The sequence below is a fragment of the Xiphophorus couchianus genome, chromosome 13 (assembly GCF_001444195.1).
Source record: "Xiphophorus couchianus chromosome 13, X_couchianus-1.0, whole genome shotgun sequence".
Classification (NCBI taxonomy): Eukaryota; Metazoa; Chordata; class Actinopteri; order Cyprinodontiformes; family Poeciliidae; genus Xiphophorus; species Xiphophorus couchianus.
The window spans coordinates 5,512,850-5,536,311 of record NC_040240.1 but is presented as its reverse complement, the minus strand read 5'-3'; the positions used below and the strand labels follow the sequence as shown (position 1 = coordinate 5,536,311).

At 41.1% G+C, this 23,462-nt stretch overlaps 2 protein-coding genes across 2 annotated transcripts; one reads left to right on the top strand and one right to left on the bottom strand.

Annotated features, from left to right (window-relative positions):
* Positions 1-1,539: 1,539 nt before the first annotated feature.
* LOC114155322 (cholecystokinin) lies at positions 1,540-5,295 on the bottom strand. The gene is made up of 4 exons (XM_028035163.1): positions 5,171-5,295; positions 4,423-4,543; positions 4,182-4,337; positions 1,540-1,946 (listed from the first exon to the last, which is right to left on the bottom strand). Exons 2-4 carry the CDS (start codon positions 4,541-4,543, stop codon positions 1,813-1,815), a joined length of 411 nt encoding a protein of 136 aa, XP_027890964.1. The 5' UTR covers positions 5,171-5,295; the 3' UTR covers positions 1,540-1,812.
* Positions 5,296-8,077: 2,782 nt separating this feature from the next.
* On the top strand, positions 8,078-11,370 carry LOC114156188 (uncharacterized). The gene has a single exon (XM_028036468.1). The coding sequence runs from the start codon at positions 8,608-8,610 to the stop codon at positions 11,368-11,370; it is 2,763 nt and encodes a 920-aa protein (XP_027892269.1). The 5' UTR covers positions 8,078-8,607.
* The last annotated feature ends 12,092 nt before the right edge of the window (positions 11,371-23,462 follow it).

Here is a 23,462-nt window from a genome sequence, read left to right as displayed (position 1 = left end):
TACAAATATCATCCTTGGGTGTGGCTGTTCAGGGCCTTAGCCGCTGGTAAGGCCTCCTCCCATGGTAAATTGGCCTCAGGGGAAGGACCAAGTGAGTAATGATTTAAGACTTTAATGAATGGTAGACTATAGATTATGTTTATAGAACTTGATTATAGAACTCACTGGGGAGTGGTTGGTGGTCGAGACTAGGCTCTGGGGTTTGCATAGGCCCCATTACCTGAGGGATATTGCGGTCAGGTGCAGTGGAAGCCTGGAAACAGATGAGAGCGATTACCCTGGAGTACTAATAATCATAATTGGACTCCAGGGACAGGGTATGTCGTTCAGCTCCGAGCTGGTGTGTGAAGTTGAGCAGTACTAGATTGATATAGTTGGTATTCCCTTTGCGTACCGTTTGCTCTCTGGAATCCCAGTGACTGGTCTATCTCCTACTCTTGTGTTGCCCAGGGAGAGACACTAGTTGAGTGTGGGGATATTTTCGAGCCCCTAGCAAAGCATCTTGATGTTTTCTGTTCTTAACCACCAAACAACTTTTCAGAGTACTCCTCAGTCTTGGAGTCTCTGGTCGCTGCCCTGGAAGGGGATTCACTTGTGCACCTGGGGGACGTAATGCCCATGTGGGCAGTGAGGAGGTATGTTTAGGGGGATTATTAGGAGGAACATTCTCCTAGATCTGAATCCACAAAGTGACTTGTTATTGGAGATCTACGGTAGGCATTAGAGGGCTAGAACAAACTTCACAGTCACATACAAGGTAATTCCCAAATGTACTTTATACCACACAACCTTGGGCCAAAGGTCCATTATCGATTCTATAATCAAATCAAGATTTGCGTGAAGAAGAAAAGTCTAGAAATTTAAACTGATCACCGCCTGGTTTGAGTTGGATTGTGGTGAGAATGAACAGAGAACATGTGGCCAAGGTTTTCAAGGAGAGAGTTACTCTCATATACCAGAGGATAGTGGGGATGTGGAGTCTGAATGGGTTATGTTCAGTATGTGTCGGATGACGTCAAAGATGCCCCTTCTAACCTGGTTCTCTTCACGATGCTCATGGGTGAAATCTCAAGATGTAGTCACAAATAAAGAGGGAGTGAATACAATGGGTTTGAATACTTTCCCAAAGCACTGTTGTACAACTCGTAGACATTTTTTGTTGCATGTTTGGACATTGTCTAACACCATTCATCTTTTGGATACAAGGGAACTGTCCCTGCTAGACTAACTGTAGACAGACTGGTTGGAAGATAAAGCTTTCAACAATCAGCTTTCAATTGCTGAATTCCACAGACATTATGCAAAAAAGTTAAATGTTTTGTGATTAGACTTGTGTAGTCAAGAAGTTTTCCATAGTAATGGATAACTATCCATTAGTAATGGATAGCTAAAATGGTACACGATGTGTACCATTTGAGCACCAGATGTAGTCTGATCTGGTTTGTAGTAATGCATCATTGTGAGTATTAGTTCTAATGATACTAATTACTTGGAATACTTGTCGTATTACTGTGTGTTTCTGAAGAAATCAGCTGCAAATGAGTATTTATAATCTTTATTCAGCCCAGTTAGTCTCAACAGACCCAAATCTTTTCACCCCAAATGATAAAGAAACCAGATGAACAAGAAGACAAACAGAAAGAGCTCTCTGCAAAAAATTTGGCATACAGTATGAATATTGCGTTATTACAGTTTTACAAACAAATGTACAACAAATACGTCATAAATAGGCTCTTTTTGGGTGACAGTGGGGAGCCAGCTTGGTGTGTTTCTTTTTTCCCCCCCTTTCCATGGAGGAGAAGCTGCTTCCTCTTATGAGGCGTACTCAAACTCTTCTGCACTGCGCCGGCCAAAATCCATCCATCCAATATAGTCCCTGTCCGCTATCCGATGCATGGTGTCCAGACCACCTTTTTTCTGGGCCATGGAGTTTCTACGCACAGAACCTGGAGGCAGAGATGGGTGCAGGGGAGAGATTGTGGGCGGAAGAGAAGAACACAAGTCAAGTAAGTATTCCTGAATGCAGAGAGATCTTCTTGGAGTAGGACTTTTATTTCACCGAGAACCTCTGACAGATCTGACTCTGAACACAGCTAAGAAGCAAGACACTAGAGATGTTTACCCTCTCAAGCTGAATTATTCAAAAGATACGTTCACTGGTTTGGGTGAGATGAGGCTTTCAGGATGACAAACATCGAAAAGTCGAATTCGCTGCCTTCAAACAGAATTTAGCAGAAAGCTGAACCGGCAAACAAATCACAAATGTTTAACTCAACTTAAGAGTTTACGCCTTCCAACAAGCTTCTGGGATCTAAAGATGCTTGGATTTGTTCTACACTCCTTTCTAGATCTGCATCTTAAACTTATTTGCTCTGTGAAAACCCAGACGCAAATAGAAACCACATTCACACGTGCAATTTGGCTAAAAGAAAAGGAAACCACAGCAGCAGCGGCTGGATTACAGCCTGACAGCTCCTCATTATCCTGTGCATCCACATGACCGCACATGAATGTGGACAAATGTGAGCCTCCTGTTTCTCCGAATACCTACGTCAACCTGCTCTCGCGCCCTTTGACACCCCAACGCCTTGCCATCTCCCGAATTCCCAGTTTTCAACTCATTCGATTCCAAGTGAAGGGGAAGCAGAGCCGCTATCTGTTCGGTAATCAATCCCGCTCTCGCAGAGATGCACTTTTCACTCCACCCACATCCTCCCACGCATCTTTCTCTCTCTCACACGCACACACACACATACACACACAGATATCTTCCTCAGCTTCCTGATAAGCTGAGGAGACCGGCCGCAGAAGGCTCGACAACGACACCTCCCACACCGAAACACGCAAGTGAACAGCGAGAACGCGAGCAACACACACCCACTGACACCCAGCGAACGGAGAGGCGCGCTCAGCCCTATAAGGCGTTACATTTGAATTTCAGTTACCCTTTTGGCTGCTTCGGCGTCTGACTTAACAGCTTCCAAATTAATTTTTTTTTGGGGGGGGGTTTGTTAATGATTATGCGTATTATGCAAGAGTCAGGGAGAAACTTTAGCTGCTTCATTGCAGCTAAAGAAAAAAAACATCTTAATGTCTGGCATGTAAAAAATAATGTTTATTTCATTTTTTTCCCCCATTTTTGAGTTAGATTATTATTTTTAGTAATTAAGTCATTGATTAATGAATGAGTTACTTTAAGGTTTTCTCTCACAATGTTTTGACTAGCAGCTGATGACAGGAGGGACACAAAAAAAATGACAACATAGGTTATTTAGTTAATTCATTAATTAAGATACATCATTAAATAAATCAAATAAAACAAAAGTAAAAGACTGGCTTAGTGGCACTACTCAAATAACCATGGAAAATAAAGGCACTTTTTATATTTTCATTCATTAGTTTTGACCAATAAGTTGGCCACTCGCTCCTTTCACACAGATTTAAAAGAAAGAAAAAAACATGATTATAACCTAAACCCTGCAGCTCTTCAAACTTTTAGATATTGTTTTTATTAAATTGAAACGAGTGAGTTCCATCAATATTTCTGCTTAGACCAAAAAAAAAAAAAAAAAAAACAATTCCTCATTGAAGCTGATTTTAAGCTTCGAGGAGAATCTTTTCGATCAAATTTCCCACAATTCACTTTGGTGAAATTGTTCTACACGAAGCTCTGATGCACACAGAGAAAAAGAGAGAGAGAGTCAGGAAATCTGAGATCCTGATGTGTGCATCCCTTCTACCAAAGAGATCAGAGCGCTGGAGATAAAAAAAAAAAAAATAAAATACTGACAACAATAGGAAAGATGGAGAAAAAAAAAAGAAAAGTCAAGTGATTAGAAGCCAGATTCGGACTTAAATCGTATGAGAGGATCAACCGGAAGGCTGCTCACCCTGGAAGACCCTTTTTCAAACCACAAAAGCTTTCCATAGCCACTAATTCATTTTACAAAGCTGCCTTTGCACTAATTCCAGTAATTAGCCATGACCCAGGGGAGACGAATAGCTGGGGGGGGGGGGGGGGGGGGGGGGGACGACGACACTTGTGTGTGAAAATCAACATTGTTGCAAGTGCAACAAGATGTTTCTTTATGTTTGTCCACACACAGCAAACCCCAATATCAACCCCCCCTCTCTCTCTCTCACACACACACATACACACACACACACACACCAACACACACCTTTCCTGGAGGAGATGAGCCTTGCCAGCAGTTCGCTGAGGTTCGCGCGGGAATCTGCGTCCTCCTCAGTCTGAGAGAAAGGCTTCAGCTGGGGGCTCGAGCGGCTGTGTCGGAGGTGGGTCTCCCCCAGGGTGGGGGCGTCAGCCTCGAAGACGGCTGCGGAACCGACACACACACACACACACATGAGGTCACGCACTCTGATCTAAAAACCTGGATTTGCCGGAACGCGCTCGAGTACCTTCAGAGGGAACTGAGAAGTAGCGCTGGTCCTCGTCTGCGGGCTTTGGGGAGAAGGGCAGCCCGAAGCCGCTCGAACACAGGACCGCCAGCACAGCGCACACACACAGTCCGACAGTCATCTGAAACACAGAGAGGAGAGCGGCTTGTTTGATTCTTTTAGGTGTAATCTTCTCCCACGATGAGACGGCTCGGACCGTCTGCCAGGCAGCCGCTCGTCCACAGGACAAAGAGATTAGTCTGAGAGTTAGAATATTCACACAGTCATCCACAATATAACAGCTTCTATCGCAGCAGGTGAGACGGACCTGGGGAACCTGAATAGCAGGTCAAACTGACCTAAAAAAAAAAAAAGTATAAATAAATAATAATTTTAAAAAAAAAAACTCTTGGTCGATTTTGTCATCAGGCAAAATCTCCAAGACTGATCTCTATGAATTAAATCCGTAAAGAATTTCAGTTTTATTCATAAATTCAATTTAACATAGTCAGACAGAGAGATAAAGACTGAATGGGGAAAACTTCCTCCAAAAAAATCAAGGAATTTTATCCTTTGAGAAGAACAATATTCGTTTTGATTGAATCTAAAAGAATATGCCTTATGTCACAATAAAATGACATTTCGATTTTTAAAAACAACAGCAAACCACAAGGGAAGACCACCGGCACTGTAAATGTATTAATTAACAATAAAAATATTCAACATAATGTCATAAAATACTTCAGGACCGAAATAAAATCAGCCTTACCTTGAGAAAACAGGCTTGCCGTATTCAAGAAGTGTGCAAGAACAGAGCACTTCTCTGGTGAGTGGGAAGGACGCCCCCTTTTATACTCCTCGCTCAGCCCCTCTCAGTCTGGGTGTGTGTGTGTGTGTCGGTGTGTGTACCATGTTCGTGAGGCTGATGCAAACGAAGCCTTGGTGATACGACAGCATGCTTCACTTTTACTGCCTGTTTGCATGTCATAAACTAGTAGATCTGGAGATGCATGTTTGTTGTGGGTTGGCAACAAACTGCCTGACTAAAGAAAAACCGTGAAGTGCTGTTGAAATGTTTAAAAAGTCGAGGGGTTTTTAGTGGGTAGTTTTACAGATGAAGTGTTTTTGTGAATGTGTAATACAGCTGGGATCAGGGGGGAATGGCGGAGTAGGTGTATGCACACGCACCCACGCATAGATGCTGAAAAAGTGAGAAGCACCAAGGAGAGCTGCTCATGTCCTGGAGCAGGTGGGAGTGAGACGTTGGTGGACGGGTGCTCCACTCACCCCACCCCTGCTTTAATCACCAGGGATTAACCCGGTTCATCGATCAAGGCCGGGTGGCAAATCAGTGGGTCTGAGTCGATGGCTATCGATCAAATGTTCCGACTTAATGTTTTTATTAGTAGGGTTGAAGGTCCGCTGATGCACGGTTGGGTTGATGTTTCACTTGCTGCTGAAACAAAGGAGGTCGAGGCTTGCAACTGAAGTTAAGATGGGCGGCGAATTCATAGAGGGATACGGACACCCTGTCACTCTGCTGCTCTAATGAGGAGAGAAAGATGATTGGCAGATCAGAAGCGGACGCTGGCATGCGTTCACAGTAATCAGTTCTTGATAGAATGTGTGCTGGTGTTCAGTGAAATATGAATTTGGAGTTCATTTCTCTCAAAAACTCATCTGTGAACCGCAAAAACTCTACACTTTAATATTCAAACACCTGTCACATTCTTTAATTGCTTTGTGTGTGTATTGAAACACGGCTTTTCTCCCTCATTAAGTCAATGTCTATCAGTTTACCCAATAAGTCACGTCTCTACCTACACCAGCAGATGATACGACCTGTCCTGTCTACTCTAATTATATATATTTTTTAAACTGGCGGCTTAACGAAGCCCCCAGCTGTCTGATCCAAAGAGTTTTTCTCAAGAGTAGAGGTCCGTCTAAAGGAAATATAAGAATCAAAATTGATTAGTTAAAATTTAAATAAAAGAATTACCATGGATGAACAGTGTTTTGAATTTTATCTAAACTTTGTTCATAATTTAAGTAGAATGACACCCCAACCATACTATTAAGTGTCAGCAGCCAGTAGTTGTGTCTCCATTAACCGGCATTTCGGGAATAAATTTGCAAAAATGGGGCAATTAAAAAACAACAACACATTTTTTGCTAAAATGTTTTGATCGAGGTGGTTTTTCAACCGTATTAATGGTGAGGATGATGGCAAGGAATGTTTTTTTAATGAGTTACCGCATGAACAAAGTTTTGCACGTGTGCGAAATGTTTTTCTTTTTTGTTTTGTTTTTGACATTAGCAAAATATCGACAAAGTTTTGGGCATACTTTAATGGAAACGTAGCCAGTGTATACTGAACATATAGGCGCTAAACATTGTAGAGGTATGACACGATAGCAACATTACTTAGCATCATGCAATACCATGCAAAAGCTCTGTCTGCACCAATGAAGAGTCAGTCACATGCTGGATGTTGAAGTGAAATCTGACGTAAAGAAAGTAATATTTATACTAGGCAGCTTGTTTTTTGGAATGCTAGACAGACGAGTGATGAGATATAGCTGGGAGAGTGCAACCTGCTGAGACACTTAGGGAAGCTAATGGGTAGATCTGGGAACATAGACGCTATAAGAGGTAAACAACGGCAGAGGTAAACACCTAGAAGTATACAGAAACTCAAATAATACAAATTATAAACCCAGAGCTAACAAAGAAGCAGGAAATGACTTAAAACAAGGCAGTTTCCCTATAAGTAAGACGATATGCCAGTGGAACTATAAAACCTTTTCAACAATATTAAGGAATTACTTACTTAAAACAAGCTCCTAGATCTTACTTACTTGAATGTTAGTACACTTATTTGAAGTGTACTAAGATATTTGCACAAGAAGCGAGATGCACAATACTTGGTAAGATTTCGTGTTTTTGTAGAGCATCGTTTCCACTGGAGACACATTCATCCATTCAGGTTCACAGCCACGCAGAAAGTACACTGATCTGCAGATGAGTAGGCAACTTTACCCATTAGAGAGGAGGAGGCTGGAATTGAACCTTCAACCATCTGACAGTCACCCTAAAGAAATACAGTCTACAGAATCTCACTTTATGCTTATGTATAATACAGTTAATTTAAAATACACATTAATTTTTGCATTTCTATGACCATTTATCCTCATAATTCATGGAGAAATAAACCGGCATACAGTGGATAAAGGACACAGGTATGAAGTGGTTTGTGTACAGGTACAAAATGGAGGGCACTATGAAACCAATGGAGCTCTATCTTCACTCATGCTTTATTAAACTGATGTTAAATAATAAGAAAATACTTAAGAATGACGTCAGAGACTTTGCTCTCAGGGTACAGCGCTGCATTGGTTGGTGAATCAGATAAATGCTACCAGACCTCAGCATGTCATAGAGATCCCAGGAGGCTCTGATTAAAAACCTGCTATGGAAAAGATATGCTCAATCTTATGACTCAACTTTATTCCTATCCCTCCTCCCCACATATATGTAATTTTCCGTCTCGCTTTCATTTCATCTGCACACGGAGGAAACTGCTTTATTTTCTCAAGGCACAATCACAAGACATCAGTGTAGGAGGTGAGGCCACTGGCGTTCTGTGAGGGATTTACCCCCCCTCAACAGGTGTTGTTTTTTTGTGCTTCCTGTATTGTTGCTTTATTTAATATTTTGTTTTGATCATCCTCTCTTTCCTTTGAGGTCATGTGCTGCCATGGAGGCGCGCCCATGAGCAGTGATGCCTAGGACCTGGTGTTTCCAATTTACCTTACTGGGAAGGTCCATTGTTTGAGGAGGAGAGATGTTTTTATTTTTTGTTTGGTCCCAGCTTATTTTTGTTTGTGTTAAATTGTTAGTTGTAATTCTGTGAATATTTGTTTAGGAATATTGTTTAGCACAAATGTTTGTTCTTTTGTTTACCTGGAAATGTAATTGTTGTCTCCGCCCCTTAATTAGTCCTGGCCATGCTTTAAAAGCCAGGTGGTTTGAATCAGAGGGGTGGCTCCCTCTTGTTTGGAATGTTTGTCATGTAATGTGCAAAGAACGGATATAAAGAAAAGTTTAGAGCTCTATAATGGCTGGACTTGTCTGATTTTGGATCGCAAACCAACATTGTGGTGTCAGGAGTGGGATGCGACGCTGATGTCCAGATAGGAGCTAATTATGGGTCCAAAGCAGCAGACAAAAGGCCTCAAAGTGGCAGAAGCAGCTCCAGTGGAGGATGCAGAGCAGGATGGAGCTACAGGCCAGCCGACTTTGCAGTGCAGTGTTGAAACTGCGTCTGTGGACATGAACAGTATTTCTGCCATGTTGGAAAGATGTCTCCAGTTCCAGAGTGACTTTGTTGACAGATGGGACAAAGAAGAGTGTAAGCAAGAAAGGAGATGGCACCAGATGCAGGATGAAATTAACAATCTAAGAGATGATCTGGAGAAGCAGCAGAAAGCTGAAGCTCAATCAGGCCCCTCTTCAGAAGCAGATGGCAGGCCAGCTTCTTGGCATCAATCTAGAGGTGAGCCAGTACAAAGAGCATGGACTCAATCTGATATTCCAAAATTTGAGGAGGGAGATGACATTGAACAATACCTGACAACCTTTGAAAGGTTAGCAACGGCATACCAGTGGCCCGAGAGGGACTGGGCAGTAAGGCTGGTACCTCATCTTACCGGCAGGGCCCGAGCAGCATATGTGGCCATGGCTGCAGAGGATTCCTGTGAATATGTTGAAGTAAAAGCAGCAATCTTGACAAAGTATGAGATTAATGAAGAAGTTTACCGACAACGATTTAGAGAACCGGAGGTTCGTGTGAATGAAACCCCTCGAGAGTTCTACAACCGTCTGAAAGACCTTTACCTGAAGTGGATGCAACCTCGGAGGAGAAGAAAGGAGGACATTGGGGAGATTCTCATCCTGGAACAGTTCTACAGTTCTTTGTCACCGGAGCTGAGAGTTTGGGTCAAAGAGAGGAACCCAGCATCGGCACAAGAAGCGGCAGAACTTGTTGAGAACTTCCTGGCTGCAAGGCGGGGACCAAAAACCTTCCGATACAACCTGCAACAGAAGTCCGGCTTAATGCAGGGTAAGTCTGTGGGGTTTGGTTTGGGTGGTGGTCCAGGTCAGATGGCAGGTGTAGAGAAGCAAAGGGGGAAAATATTCTCATCTAAGCCTAAGTCAGAAACAAAACCTATTGTCTGCTATTTCTGTGGTCAAGAGGGTCATATAAAACCAGAGTGCCCATTGAGAAAAGCTAAATCAGCATATTTTTGCACTGTACCAAGGCCAGTGTTTGCAGAAGACCAATTTCAGGGTAAGAAACAAGTCATGGAGGTGAAAGTAAATGGAAAGCCAGCCATTGCTCTTTTAGACACAGGAAGCGTACAGACCTTAGTCCACCCTGCTATTCTGAAAACTCAATGCTATCTAGGGGGCCCAGGCCTTGATATTTCCTGTGTGCATGGTGATCATAAAACTTACCCCACTGCTGCAGTCTATTTAGAGGTGGCAAACCAAACTTATCTATTAAGTGTTGGTGTAGTGGAAGGTCTTACCTATAAAGTCATTTTGGGTCAGGATATTCCAGTTTTACCAGAACTGATCCAGGCCTGTAAGCCAGTGTATGTTGTAACCAGATCACAAACACAAGCTAAACAGTTAGCTGGTGATGAGGATTCCGAGCCTATACCTGAGGCTGTGGAGACAGGCCAACAAATAAACTCTGAGCCTACTGATGAGCCGAATCCTCTGCAAGAACTGCCCTTCTTTAATTTTAATATTCCGCCCGAGAGTGTGGTTAAGGTGAGGAAAAGCAAACAGCAAAGAAGGCTTCATAAAATGGCAGGCACAGTTAGGCAAACATCATTGGGATTGCCAGATCTTGATAGGGACATTGTGGGTTCACAAATTGACTTCAAGAGATTACAACAGTCTGATGAATCACTGAAGGGTCTTTTTGATCAAGCAATTCCTATCACTGATGGAGAAATTGGTAAACATCCTGATGGGGGGAATTATATCCTTAGAGATGGGTTGCTTTACCTTCATGGGGGGAAAACAGGATCTGAGAAACTGGTGGTTCCACAAAGTCTAAGGGAACAAGTGCTAAAGTTGGGTCATGGTGCTCCCTGGGCAGGACATTTGGGTTTTAAAAAGACCTATGACAGGATTTATGCCAGGTTTTATTGGCCAGGTCTCTATAATCAAATAAAAGAGTACTGCCAATCATGTTCAGTGTGTCAACTGTCAGGAGGAAAGAATGTCCCAAAATATCCACTGCAGTCATTACCTATTATTGATGTTCCTTTCAGCAGAATAGGTATGGATATCGTGGGACCACTTGAACGGACCCAGGCAGGAAATCGGTTTATCCTGGTTGTATGCGACTATAGCACTCGCTATCCAGAGGCTTTTCCCCTTAGAGATATAACAGCTAAACAGATAGCACATGCTTTACTCCAGTTGTTCTCTAGGGTGGGGATTCCATCAGAGGTACTTACTGACCAAGGTACTAACTTTTTGTCAAACAATCTTAAGCAGGTCTACAGATTGTTGGGCATAAAGGGTATTCGGACCACCCCCTACCACCCACAGACTGATGGGCTGGTGGAGAGATACAACAGGACATTAAAGAGTATGCTGAAGAAGTTTATCTCTGTCAATGGCAAAGACTGGGATAAGTGGTTACCCTATCTTCTGTTTGCTTATCGTGAAGTTCCACAGGCGTCCACTGGCTTTTCGCCATTTGAACTTCTTTATGGCAGGCAGCTGAGGGGTCCTCTGGATGTTCTTCAAGAGTCCTGGGTTGGCAAGAAGGATCAGTCAACGAACGTCATTAGCTACGTTTTAAATATGAGACAGAAGATGGAGGAGACAACCAACCACGTCAGAAGGCACCTGGAGAAGGTTCAGCAGCAGCAACAGATCTGGTAATCTGATAAATCTGATAAAACGGCCAGATGCAGATCCTTCAAACCAGGTCAGAAGGTTCTCTTACTACTTCCAACATCTGACAATAAACTTTTAGCAAAATGGCAGGGACCATACACTGTTGTAAAGAAGCTAAGTGCTACCACCTATGAGATTGAGATGCCTGAGAGAAGGAACACAAAGCAAACCTTTCATATCAATCTGCTTAAGGAGTGGAAATCCCGGGCTCCGCCCCTTAGTCAGCAGTGCTTTGTGCGTGCTGTGGAAGAGGAAGATGATGATGAGGGTGAGTTGCCAACTGTACAAGACTCTATTTCACTTGACCTCTCTCATCTCACCCTCACCCAGCAACAGGAGTTGGAGACCATTATTCCTTCAGATCTCTTCAAGGAACAACCAGGTTCAACAGACTTGGTGGAACATGATATTCGTCTGAAGGCCAGTGGCCCCATCCGGCAACGAATGTATCGTATCCCGGAGAAGATGGCTCCTGTGTTAAAGGAGGAAATTGAGGTCATGTTGAAGCTTGGCGTGATTGAACCATCCACCAGTGAATGGAGCAACCCGGTGGTTTTGGTAATCAAGAAGGATGGGAGCATCCGTTTTTGCATTGACTTTAGAAAGGTAAATGCTCAATCAGATTTTGATGCCTACCCATTACCAAGGTTGGATGATCTCATTGAATGTGTTGGCCAGGCTAAATATATAAGTACTTTAGATCTCTGCAAGGGATACTGGCAGGTTCCTCTGACAGATGCTGCCAAGCCTCTCACTGCCTTCAGGACCCCGCAGGGATTATGGCAGTTTACGAAGATGCCTTTTGGACTTCATGGTGCACCTGCCACATTTCAAAGACTGATGAATAAGGTATTGTCAGGTATGGAGTCATTTACTGCAGCTTACCTTGACGATATTGTCATTTACAGCAACTCATGGCAAGAACACCTGATTCATCTGAGACGGGTGCTGCAGTCCATTAAGCGAGCCGGCCTGACTGTTCATCCTAAGAAATGCTCATTGGCAAAGAAGGAGCTCCAATATTTAGGCCATATCCTGGGTGGAGGAGTCATGAAGCCAGTGAAAGACAAGGTGGAGGCAATCAAAGCAGCAGAAAGACCAACAACCAGAAGACAAGTCAGGTCCTTTTTGGGCCTGGTAGGTTGGTACCGTTGATTTATTAAAAACTTTTCTGCTAGAGCAGCTCCTCTTTCTGACCTCACTGGGACATCAAAAGTAAAAATTGTGTGGGGAGAAGAACAGGAGAGGGCCTTCCAGGATTTGAAGCAGGCACTGTGTCAAGAACCTGTACTACAGAGCCCAAACTTTACTTTACCCTTCACAGTTCAGACCGATGCATCTGTCAGGGGAATTGGTGGGGTTCTTTTGCAGGGAGAAGCAGAGAAGAAACCAGTTGCCTACATTAGTAGGAAATTGTTTCCGCGAGAGACCAGATATTCGGCAGTGGAACTGGAGTGTCTGGCTATCAAATGGACAATTGACTCTCTCAGATATTATCTTTTGGGGCGAGAGTTCACTCTTGAGACTGACCATCGGGCACTGAAATGGTTGGAAGCCATGAAAGACACAAACAGTCGCATAACACGATGGTTCCTGTCTCTTCAACCTTATCGATTTAAGATGGGGTACATTCCAGGAAAAGAGAACACAGTTGCAGACTTTTTGTCTCGCTGTGAACCACAGCGAGTCTCCTGAAGGGGAGAGAAGTGTGAGGGATTTACCCCCCCCTCAACAGGTGTTGTTTTTTTGTGCTTCCTGTATTGTTGCTTTATTTAATATTTTGTTTTGATCATCCTCTCTTTCCTTTGAGGTCATGTGCTGCCATGGAGGCGCGCCCATGAGCAGTGATGCCTAGGACCTGGTGTTTCCAATTTACCTTACTGGGAAGGTCCATTGTTTGAGGAGGAGAGATGTTTTTATTTTTTGTTTGGTCCCAGCTTATTTTTGTTTGTGTTAAATTGTTAATTGTAATTCTGTGAATATTTGTTTAGGAATATTGTTTAGCACAAATGTTTGTTCTTTTGTTTACCTGGAAATGTAATTGTTGTCTCCGCCCCTTAATTAGTCCTGGCCATGCTTTAAAAGCCAGGTGGTTTGAATCAGAGGGGTGGCTCCCTCTTGTTTGGAATGTTTGTCATGTAATGTGCAAAGAACGGATATAAAGAAAAGTTTAGAGCTCTATAATGGCTGGACTTGTCTGATTTTGGATCGCAAACCAACACGTTCACATTAGAATTAATTGACCATGTGGGGTGGGAGACGTGTTACCTTACGTCGTTTGAGGACTTTCTTTACCTTTCGGTGTTTTTTTCTGTTCATGCTTTGCCAGCAGGTGACCTGTTGGACATCATCCCTTCTCAGGGTGCAGGCGAGCAAAGTTCCCCCCCCCAACCTCTTCAGGTATTTCAAGCTGCACAACTCCAGCCAGAGGTTTTGAGTCAATTCCTGTTAAAGCGCTTCATTTTTGACGGCGTGTAAAAGAAATTACACGGACAAATGAGATTATAAATGGCTAAGAGGCTCACAGAAGACAATTTACTGCAGCTTCAGTTTACAGACGGCAAATGCTAAATGGCTCTATTAATGCGTCCTGCCCAGTTTAAGTCATGCACTCAAATCGGAGCTTCTCCAGGCGAGTCAACGCTACAGGCGTTAATAAACTTTATTACCAGGAACACGTAATTTCCTCAGTCTTTTTTTTTTCACCTGTTTTGTTTGCATAAATTCCAGGACAGCAGAGAGACATAGAAGACAAACAACCAGCAAAAATTTAATTTAAAATGTACTAATTAATATTAATTTGCACCCTTTTTCCACAAAGCTCAGCCCATAAGGTTCAGGGTAATATTGAAAGTATTGCCCAACTACCAAAACAGTTTTCTAGAGCTGATTTCTGCCCTGGTTATCTGTGTTTAGATTGGTAAATAAAGTAGAAACAGAAAAGGGCAGTAAATTATTCTTCCACAAAAACAAGCTAGCCGCCTAGAAAGATTTCCCAGGAAGGTAATGTGTCTTAATTTGATCGCGCTTTATGTTTTAACTTTCGCGTGTTTAATCTCAGCGCTTGCCAAATTTTTTTTATTGTTGCTTCTTTATCATTCAGTAAACTGCAAAGTTAACGGTGGCAGATTTTAAAAGACTGCAATCTTAATTTTTAAAAATGAAATCTTAACAGAGGAGCTCAACTACCAAAAGATCAAACTACATACGAAAACAATAAAATTACAACCGACCGACGTCACTGTGTCCAAGGCAAGTCAGCCAATGGTTGAAAAAATGAGACTACATGTATAAGTATTTTGTAAAAAAAAAAGAAGTAATATCAGCACTTTTCTTTTAAATCAGTCAGAAACCAAACTCTGTAAAACACTTTAATTACTTTGTTTTAATTTCAAGATCAGGAATCTTGAGTCTGAATTTCTCGTAGAACATCAGTGTCCACGTTGTCTGAACTATTCCTGTTTTGTGCGTATCAATAATGTCACATTAAACATTAATATTAAAGATGAAGGCCTTCGTTCTCACACATGATGAGCCTCGCACATTGAGGTGTGCAAGAAATACATTTAAGAAAATACAACATTTCATGAACTTTTTGAATCATTTACATGAGTTAGTAGGATCTAAGTAAGTAAAAAAAAATTTTTTAATAAATAAATACTCAGCAGCTGAAGTACCAGGGTTTAAATAGCTGGTCTAAATCATTTTGGTGTATTTAGTAATTTTTGATCTGGTTATTGCAGGAATGGCATACAAGAGCACTACTTCCCCTAACAGAAGTCCAGCTCTTATTGATTCTCCTCCAGAATCCAAACGGATCCATTGTGTGCTGTGATGGTCAGTTCAGCTGAAACGAGTTAAGACGAATGAAACGTCCAGTTCTACTTCAGCGCCCTGAGTGGTAGAGTGTCTTCGGTGCAATCAAACACAGTCTGAGTTGTCATTAAAAAAAAAAAAATGGAGCTCTGATGAAAATGTTTCATGATGGTGTTATTAGGAAGAGACGTGCGAGAGAGCCGCAGTGAGTAAGAGCAGAGGAAGAGGACAAGTGAGTGGTCGGGAGTTTCAGTTTTACTTATTGTTCTTTTGAACTGCTTTTTCGCTGCCTGACTGTAAAAACGGTTTCTTTTCAAATCACTCGTGACCAAACATAGGCATACTGCAATTATTCACTCATATTTTTGTCGGTGGATTAGCTTATTTTCTCTTTAAACAGACTTAATGCTAATGCCGTTTTTGTGCTAAAACGACTTTAAAACTAAGTATTTGCTTTTATAAACATACAAAAATTTTTTTACAAGTCTTGAATTGTATTCATTGAAAGAATGTGTACTCAGCACTGAATTATCAGACTCATTTTTGATCAGTTGAAACATTTTAGATGATAAATTTAGCATTGTTAGCAGCTAACGGTTAGCTCAGTATTCTTTACGTCTGTTCTCTAAACTAGCTTGTTTGACGCATGTCAAAGAGAAGGACTAGGGGCCAAATCCGGCCCGCCATAGCTTTTTATGTGGCCCTCTAAACTCCAGACAACAAATCACGTCAATCAGTTTTTCCCACCTGCAGGCGGCACTATGCATTTCATTTTACACCGTTCCCTCAGTCTTACTTGATATCAAGTTGTAATCGATACGGCGAGTAACAAAAAGTCACATTTACTGTCATATGTTAGCACAAATATTTCAAAATACCTTGCAACTATTTCTAATGGCTCAATGGAATCAGTGATTTTGAATTTTTTTTAAAAATCACAAAAGCAATCATGAAGTCCTGCAGGGACGGATCAACGTGAAAAGATGTTCGATTTTATTTAATTGTAAGAAGTACTTATCTAGTTAATATTTTAACAGTTTTTTTTATAGGTTTTATCAATACATACTCACACAACTGGCCCTTGAAAACATTCAAGGTCTTGATACAGGCCAAAATAAAAATGAGTTTGACGCCCCTGGTTTACAGCGTGGAGGGGAGCTGGTGTCTCACTGGGTGAGAGGAGTACATCCTGGACAGGTCAACACTCCATCACAGGGCAACACAATGACATGCAGGGCAAACAGCAATGCAACCCACTGTGGTCAACCGGTTTAATGAGCCAAGAGCCATTTCCCGTCTTACTTCAAACACAGATATGGAGTGTCAAGATCAAAGCACTCACCATCGTATCTCATAAAAATACAGTGTAGCCTGGCGAAAAGCACTAACTAAATGGCACTTTGTGGGCCATCCAACACTTTGAAGAGAAACAACCAGCCACGTTTAGCCCTAGTAATTGTATCAGAAGCATGTTTTATATGGGTCTGAATGTTAACATGGGAACACATTTTATGGAGCGTCAAGTCCTGTTCGTTTCACTCCATTTAATTTTTTTTATTTCATTCGCTCTATAATGTGTAACAAATTTTAAAAAATGAGAATGACAAGCAGCAGAAAGAGGATTAAACTTGTAACATTCTGCCACCTATTCAAAATGAGCGATTCAGCTCAGATTATATTTCAAATACATGAAAAAGAAACAAAAAATGGACAATGAAAAATCAGCTTATTTATTCAATGCCATTCCGCTTCATTGTGATTTTCAAATTTCTTTTAAACGCAGAAAGAGATTTAAATAATTTTACCTCACTGTCCAGATAAACTGACACCTTTAACTGAAATGCATATTTGTGGAATTTAATTTTTTTTTTTTACAAATCTCAGTTCCTTTTAACATGTGTTTGCTTTTTTTCTTTTCTTTTTTTTAGAAATTCTTTCCACATTTTGTGTTCAGTCCACTCCTGCTTTGCATATTGCATGTATACTGGGATAAAGAGTGTAAAAGGAAGTCGTATGTTACTTTTGTCATAATATAACCAACCCAATTTTTCTCCGCACTTAATTATTACTTTAGAAATAAAAGTTCAGGACCCTCAAGTGTGACGTGATTATTAGAATTAATAAGAAAGTAGGTCATGTCGCCTTAAGTTGGAGTCACTTCAAGTATTTAGCAAGCAGATGTGAGCCAAGTCAGTAAACGCAGTAATTTAATATTAAATCATTGCTGTGATGCTTAATTATCACTTCTAAGCTGTAGGTGCGCAAAATTATTTTGTCTTGTATAAAAAATCCAGAACTGACACGTTAGCTGGAGACTAAACCATGTAATAGTAACATAATATCAGGAAGGCCATGTTGAACATTTATTCGGATTAATTTGGGTTCACAATCTGTCATCCTAATTAAAACTTTTTGAATGAAATAAAATCTCTGACTTAAAAGCGTCGAGTCAGCGATCTCACGACTAGTGACGGCTTGCAATAAAATTTTAAAACTGTGCCGTCCGTGTGATTTCTGCCCCAACAGACGTCTGATTCTCATCCTCCGTTGCCTCGACAGGCGTGCCTCTGTGATGGAGTTGTATAGGCAATAGGCAGAAAAAGTCCAATGAATATTGATTTCTTACAACAATCTTTTCGAATCACCTTTTCCTCTCCTTCCGTTGGGTTGATGTGTAGGATTCATTTCCACACACGAAGGCTCCCTCTCTTCTCCTCCCCCCCACGGGGCTGACATCCCTGTCGCGTGAATGAATCTCTCAGGAGATCAAGCACCAGTACAGAAAGGACAGGAAGACCTATTACACTCCGTGCTCCCCATCAATTATCCTGGCACTCAGGCTGATAAGCCCGATTTCAGCTCCACGCAGCAATTGAGCCATTATGACGGCGACGGTCACACGTATTATGATGTGCAAATAGTTAAAAATGTCTTTGCTCTGAAGGTTTCCTCCCATTGCTGGTGACAGGCATGCAGGACAAGGGCCAAACTACCAGCTGGCAGCAACTTTTTGGATTGTCAGATCAAAATCACATGGTGCCGTTTGAAGAATTAGAAGTCGAGCAGTTCGTAATTTTCTGTCATGTAATCTAGCGGCATAGTGCTTGCCATTCAGTTGGCTTTAAAAAGTTACTCCAACCAAACTTGTTGTTGAATCGTCAGCTGAAACCTTTTATTCCAACCCTTCATTGCTCTGACCTTCATGTATAAATAAGATAAAGTTTCGTTATTTCTATGTTTTTCCTGCATTAATATATAATTTGTATCCATAACCTCAAACCTCCTTCAAACAATACAATGCATTGCTTGAGAATAAATATGTGGCATCTTAAGGTATATCCACCTGTTTTTGGTTATAACATTTTAAAAACGCCCAATTCGTAGTTGTATGTTCATCGCGTCATTTTGTGTCTTTTCTCCAAAAGCAACAAGCAAAAAGGCAACAAGAAGGCTCATCGTCATCAGTGTGTGCTTCAGTGCAGTGATTGGATGAAGCAGCAGACCCACAGGCCTGTACCCTTTGATGATGGACTCAGAATCACTGTCCATGACCAGTGAAACCAGTCATGGACGTAATATTGAGATAATCATGGCAGGGCTTGCCTTTGGCATGTGGAATGTGGGAAAAAAAGACACTTGCAACTGGGACATTATCCTAGTATTCCAGTTTAAGCATGAGAAATTGGACTTTGCCATACTTCTATGTGGTGGTGTAATGGAGCGCCGCAGGGTTGTGTGTTTAGCCCACTCTCGCTTTTTTTTTTTTGTCACACGAGATTGCAGACTTGTATATAATTTATAAATCATAATTTAGATTGCAGATGATGACACCACTGTAACAGGGCAGATATCGAACCATTTTGAGCCAGCTAGAACTTAAAGAACAGGAGACGGTAACAACATACTTTCTGCAGCCCAAAGCGAACCAATAAGCTAATTTGTCCAAACGTAGGCGGGAGGAACATTTACCTCCTGCCCAATTGTGGCAATTTGTGAAATTTGTCTACGACACAGTGAGTTCATTGGTGTCCACATCAGCAAAGGCCTATACTGGTCACCAAGCAACACAAGGATGGATTTGAGAGCCTTAATGAAGACAGATAACAGTGGATGTTTGATTTCTAAAGGAGTACCATCATCACAGACTACATGACAAAAGATCAGTGGCTTCCAACTTCCATCTTTTAATGAAGTCTTCAGAGTCTCCTACAGCCCCAAGTCCGGATCCATCTGTGGATATCACAAACTCTTAACTAGTCACTGTGGTTGGAAACTGTTTAGACAGAGACAGCTGGAAGTGCCACCACACTCTGCAACATCTAAGCTCCCTCCAAAAAACACTTCAAAGGAACTGCAGAAACTATAATCTATAGAGCAACTACCAACCACCTTAAGAGACTTCATTCTCCTCTGTTCAACAAGTCTGTTCAGAAATAATTTCATCTGAAGAGACATTTTTAACCTCTGGTGAGATTTAACTTGCACCTGAAAAAAAGAAGATGGAAGTTATCATTTGATGTTTTTTTGTATTTTTTTAAATGAAAAAGATGTAAAACATCTAAGAGTTTACTAACAGAAATATAATATTCAATTAGTAAGAATATTGTCAAGAGTTGTTTTGCAGACTGAAGGTATTTTAAAACGTGCAATCGTTAGAATCAGATTCACACCTATTGTTTTGACATAAACATTAACTGTTAAATCTCGCAATGAATAATTATGCCTTATTCTCGTTAAATAAGAGAGTCTATATAAAAACAAAGAAAAATAACCTGAAAGATCATAAATGTTGAGACGGTGGATTTATTATTTTGGCCTAGACTGAGTTAGATAATAAACACGAGCTGCTCAGCTGAAGCGAGCGCAGAAGAACAGAAAGTCTTTGGAGATGTAAGGTCAAAGGTCAAAAGTTGGTTCATGTTACAAGGTGGTCCCCTTGGATTTAACTGGCTTCAAATAAAATAGACAAAATCTATATGGCTCTTTTCTAGTGATGCCGCCCACTCTGTGTTTCCCACTGGAGCCATATTCACCCAGTCACACTCACAGTGATACACTAGTACAGACATACAGCAACGTGGAGCAGGAGGAAGCTGGAACTGAACCCACAACTTTGAGATTGCAAGACGTTTCTATGAACTACAGTCACCCGCAAGTCAAACTTAGCAGGATGTTTTATTGTATGGAATGCTGCAAAATACAAATTAGTTCAAAGTGGTCCAGGAGATCTGCTAGGATTCTTTGCAGAAGGTAAATCCCTGGTCCCAAGTAGGCAGCAAAAACAAAAACTGTCTGAGAAAAACCAGAATCAAGAAAGAGAGACGTTTGTCTCAAACGGCTTGCCATAGCAAAGAAAAACAGACAGAAGCAGAAATACATGTTTAACCCTTTGAGTCCTAAATTTAAAATCTCCGCCTGGATATTTTTGCTTATTTTAATTGTACGCGGTTCTTTAAATGTAATGTGAGTAAATATATATTTGCCCATTTATCCATAACAACTTGTACTTTCAATGTTTAGAAAGTTATTTTCACAATTTACCGTCTATTAAAAGAGCGTCCCTCAGATTAATTTCACTCTCTGCTACGGCGGGGATGAAATTACCGTAACAATCCGACATTGGCTGGAAAGCGCAACGTCGCCCCTTTCAGAAACCGTTAGAATTTTTCAGACAGCGCAACATGTGGCGGAATTACGGTACTGCAATTTTGTCTGGCCCGCCGGCGCTCCGTTGGGCCTGGAAGGGTTGAGGAACTGATGCCCTGAAAGAAGTTCACTTGCTCCACTAGTAAACTACAAAGTCCGGATCAGACTCCGCCCAGCCTTTTGTACCAACAGAACCGATTGAACTGGCTAACTATTGAACAATCGTATGAAGGGATAAACAATTAGTGAACGCCAATCAGGATCATTTTTCCTTTGCCTCTTAAAATGGCAAATTCTACAAAGCTAAAACAACTTCAAAGATTTTACTTCCTGTTTGCCGTTTCTGCTGTAACGGAAAACTGTTTGCATTTCAGTCAAATTTACTTTAATAATAATTTTTACTTTATTCATCCCAGCAGGGAAATTATTTCGCAGTTACAGGTTTACACACGACAGAAGCTGTGTCTGCAGGCAGCCAGCTGAGCCGGCGCCATTTTTTGAAGGAGGACATGCGGCAAAGGTCGTCGGGACCTGGAGTCGAACCCGCGACGTCCGCGGGTCTAAGGCCTCCAAATGTGGGGCGTGCTAACCTGCTGCGCCACCACAGCACACCCCAAATAAATTAAATAGGACTTCGAAATCTGCTGGGGTCTCCACAGGGAAATGGTACTTGACATTAAACAGTTTTTTTTTCCCCACCATTTTCCTCTGACCGGTCCACCTCATCGGCCTCCCAAGCCGCTCGCTCTGCAGCTTCTCGACTTTTTCAGCACTTTCAGATGATGCTGTTGTTGGAGCCATTTATTTTAAGAAGCCATTACAGGCAATTCAAACCGCCTAATTAACGATCTAGAAGTAATTTTAGGGACTATTGCTCTGTTAATAAGTAAGCCGTCCCGTACTGAAGCCTTTGATGCCACGTGAACGTGGCTCCATTTTTTTATTTCTTTTTTACAGGCCCGGTTTGAAGAATAAACAGTGATGTTCTCCTAGACACACAGCTCCTCTGTGTTTGTGGATACAGAATCAGGGATGTTTGAGTTGGACCGGCAGACCTGCAGTGTTAGTCTAGAGGAGGCTCCGTTAATCCATGTGGCCATGTGGGTGTCTGTTTGGTTTTCCAGTCACTGTTTATTTTTGATCTAAAGCAGCTGAGGGTTTTTCGTTCCCCAGTATTGAAGCAACTTTGGACATCTTTGCTTGGAAACGTCACATTTTGGACAACTTTGACATTGATGTTGAAGCCAGTTTGAGAACGTCCTTCTATAGCTATTTGGTAACTTTTTACCCTCGAGATCCAACATTTGGTCTGCAATTCGTCTTTGAATGAAAAAAATAGTTACTCGAAGGCTAAATAATTATTTTAAGCAGGTATTTTAATGTGTTACGGAATATATGCTCTACCAAAACAAAGTAATAATACTTTATTAGTCTACTGAGTATTTATTTCAAATCTTCAAAGGGTTCAAGTTACCATGAACTTTAATTTGGTTTCCGGGGTTTTTGGAAAAGAATCAGACCCACAGCATCACAGGTCTTCCTCCATGTTTAACAGTTAACAGAGTGTTTATCTTTTGCTTCCTGCCAAACCAGCCAAACACCCTCACTGCTTGTCTTATCTGACTAAAGTGTCTGGTTCCAGTTACAGTCCAAGTTGTTGCCAGACATTGGAAAAGGCGTACCAGGGCAGTAGCCCAGGGACACAATGTTTTGGGGGATCCTAAGATTTTTTTTGTTTAATTTAATTTTATTTTTTGATGAATGCATGTTTCACAAATATTGTACCTTACATAAAACTTGTAAGTCTATATCAGGCGAGTTGTGATCATATTTTTGGATTTTTATGAATATGAATAAAACTCAGTGGATCTTTCGTTGCCTCTTGACGGACTGGACATGTTAAAGTAGAGAAATATAAAAATATAAAAATATGGCTTATGATGCAGAAGCTGGAATCTGCTCACAGCTTCAAAGTCCAAATCAAATTAAGGTTTTGTGTTTATTTATTTTATGCAATTTTTTAAAAGAATTTGTGCTACTTTAAAATCCCAAAACCTTTATGATACAGTGGGGTCATCTTTATGTGTTTTTGCTTGTTTTGTAAAGCCCAAAATTTGTTAATCTCTTAATGGTAGTAATGAGTTACATAATGATAGATACAATTTTCAGTTTTTACAGTCATATCCATTACGTTAGAAAAAGTATTGAACATTTTCTAATATTCAATAGAAAATATTCTATTGAATACCCAGTGAAGCTCATTTGTCAGATTAAAAATATCCTTAGTCCAGAATTGAACATACTTCTCATTAAGGCTACATTTCTGTATTAAATTTTCTATTTTAATTGGTGTAATATTCAGATACTAAATGTCATGCTTATATTAGCTGTAATGATTAATAAAAATAGCATCCATCTGAGTGAAATAAATCTATACAATATACATTTACTTTAGTGATAAAGTTCCTGAAATAAATTGATAACTGTGCGTACATACAGGCCCGTTTATTGAATTTTGTTTTCTTTCTGTAAAGGAACATTCCCGCCAGATAAACTCAATGCAGTTTCTTTGCAAAAACTTTCCAGTTCGTCATTAAAGCTGTTAGGTTTTGCTA

What these genes read in the sequence shown, in the direction of transcription:
- LOC114156188 (XM_028036468.1), top strand. Translation starts at nt 8,608, where the DNA reads ATGGGTCCAAAGCAGCAGACAAAAGGCCTCAAAGTGGCAGAAGCAGCT.
- LOC114155322 (XM_028035163.1), bottom strand. Translation starts at nt 4,543, where the DNA reads ATGACTGTCGGACTGTGTGTGTGCGCTGTGCTGGCGGTCCTGTGTTCG. An exon ending in CTTCTCAGTTCCCTCTGAAG is followed by an intron (nt 4,338 to 4,422) that starts GTACTCGAGCGC and finishes TCGGTTCCGCAG; the next exon opens with CCGTCTTCGAGGCTGACGCC. An exon ending in GCTCATCTCCTCCAGGAAAG is followed by an intron (nt 1,947 to 4,181) that starts GTGTGTGTTGGT and finishes CTCTGCCTCCAG; the next exon opens with GTTCTGTGCGTAGAAACTCC.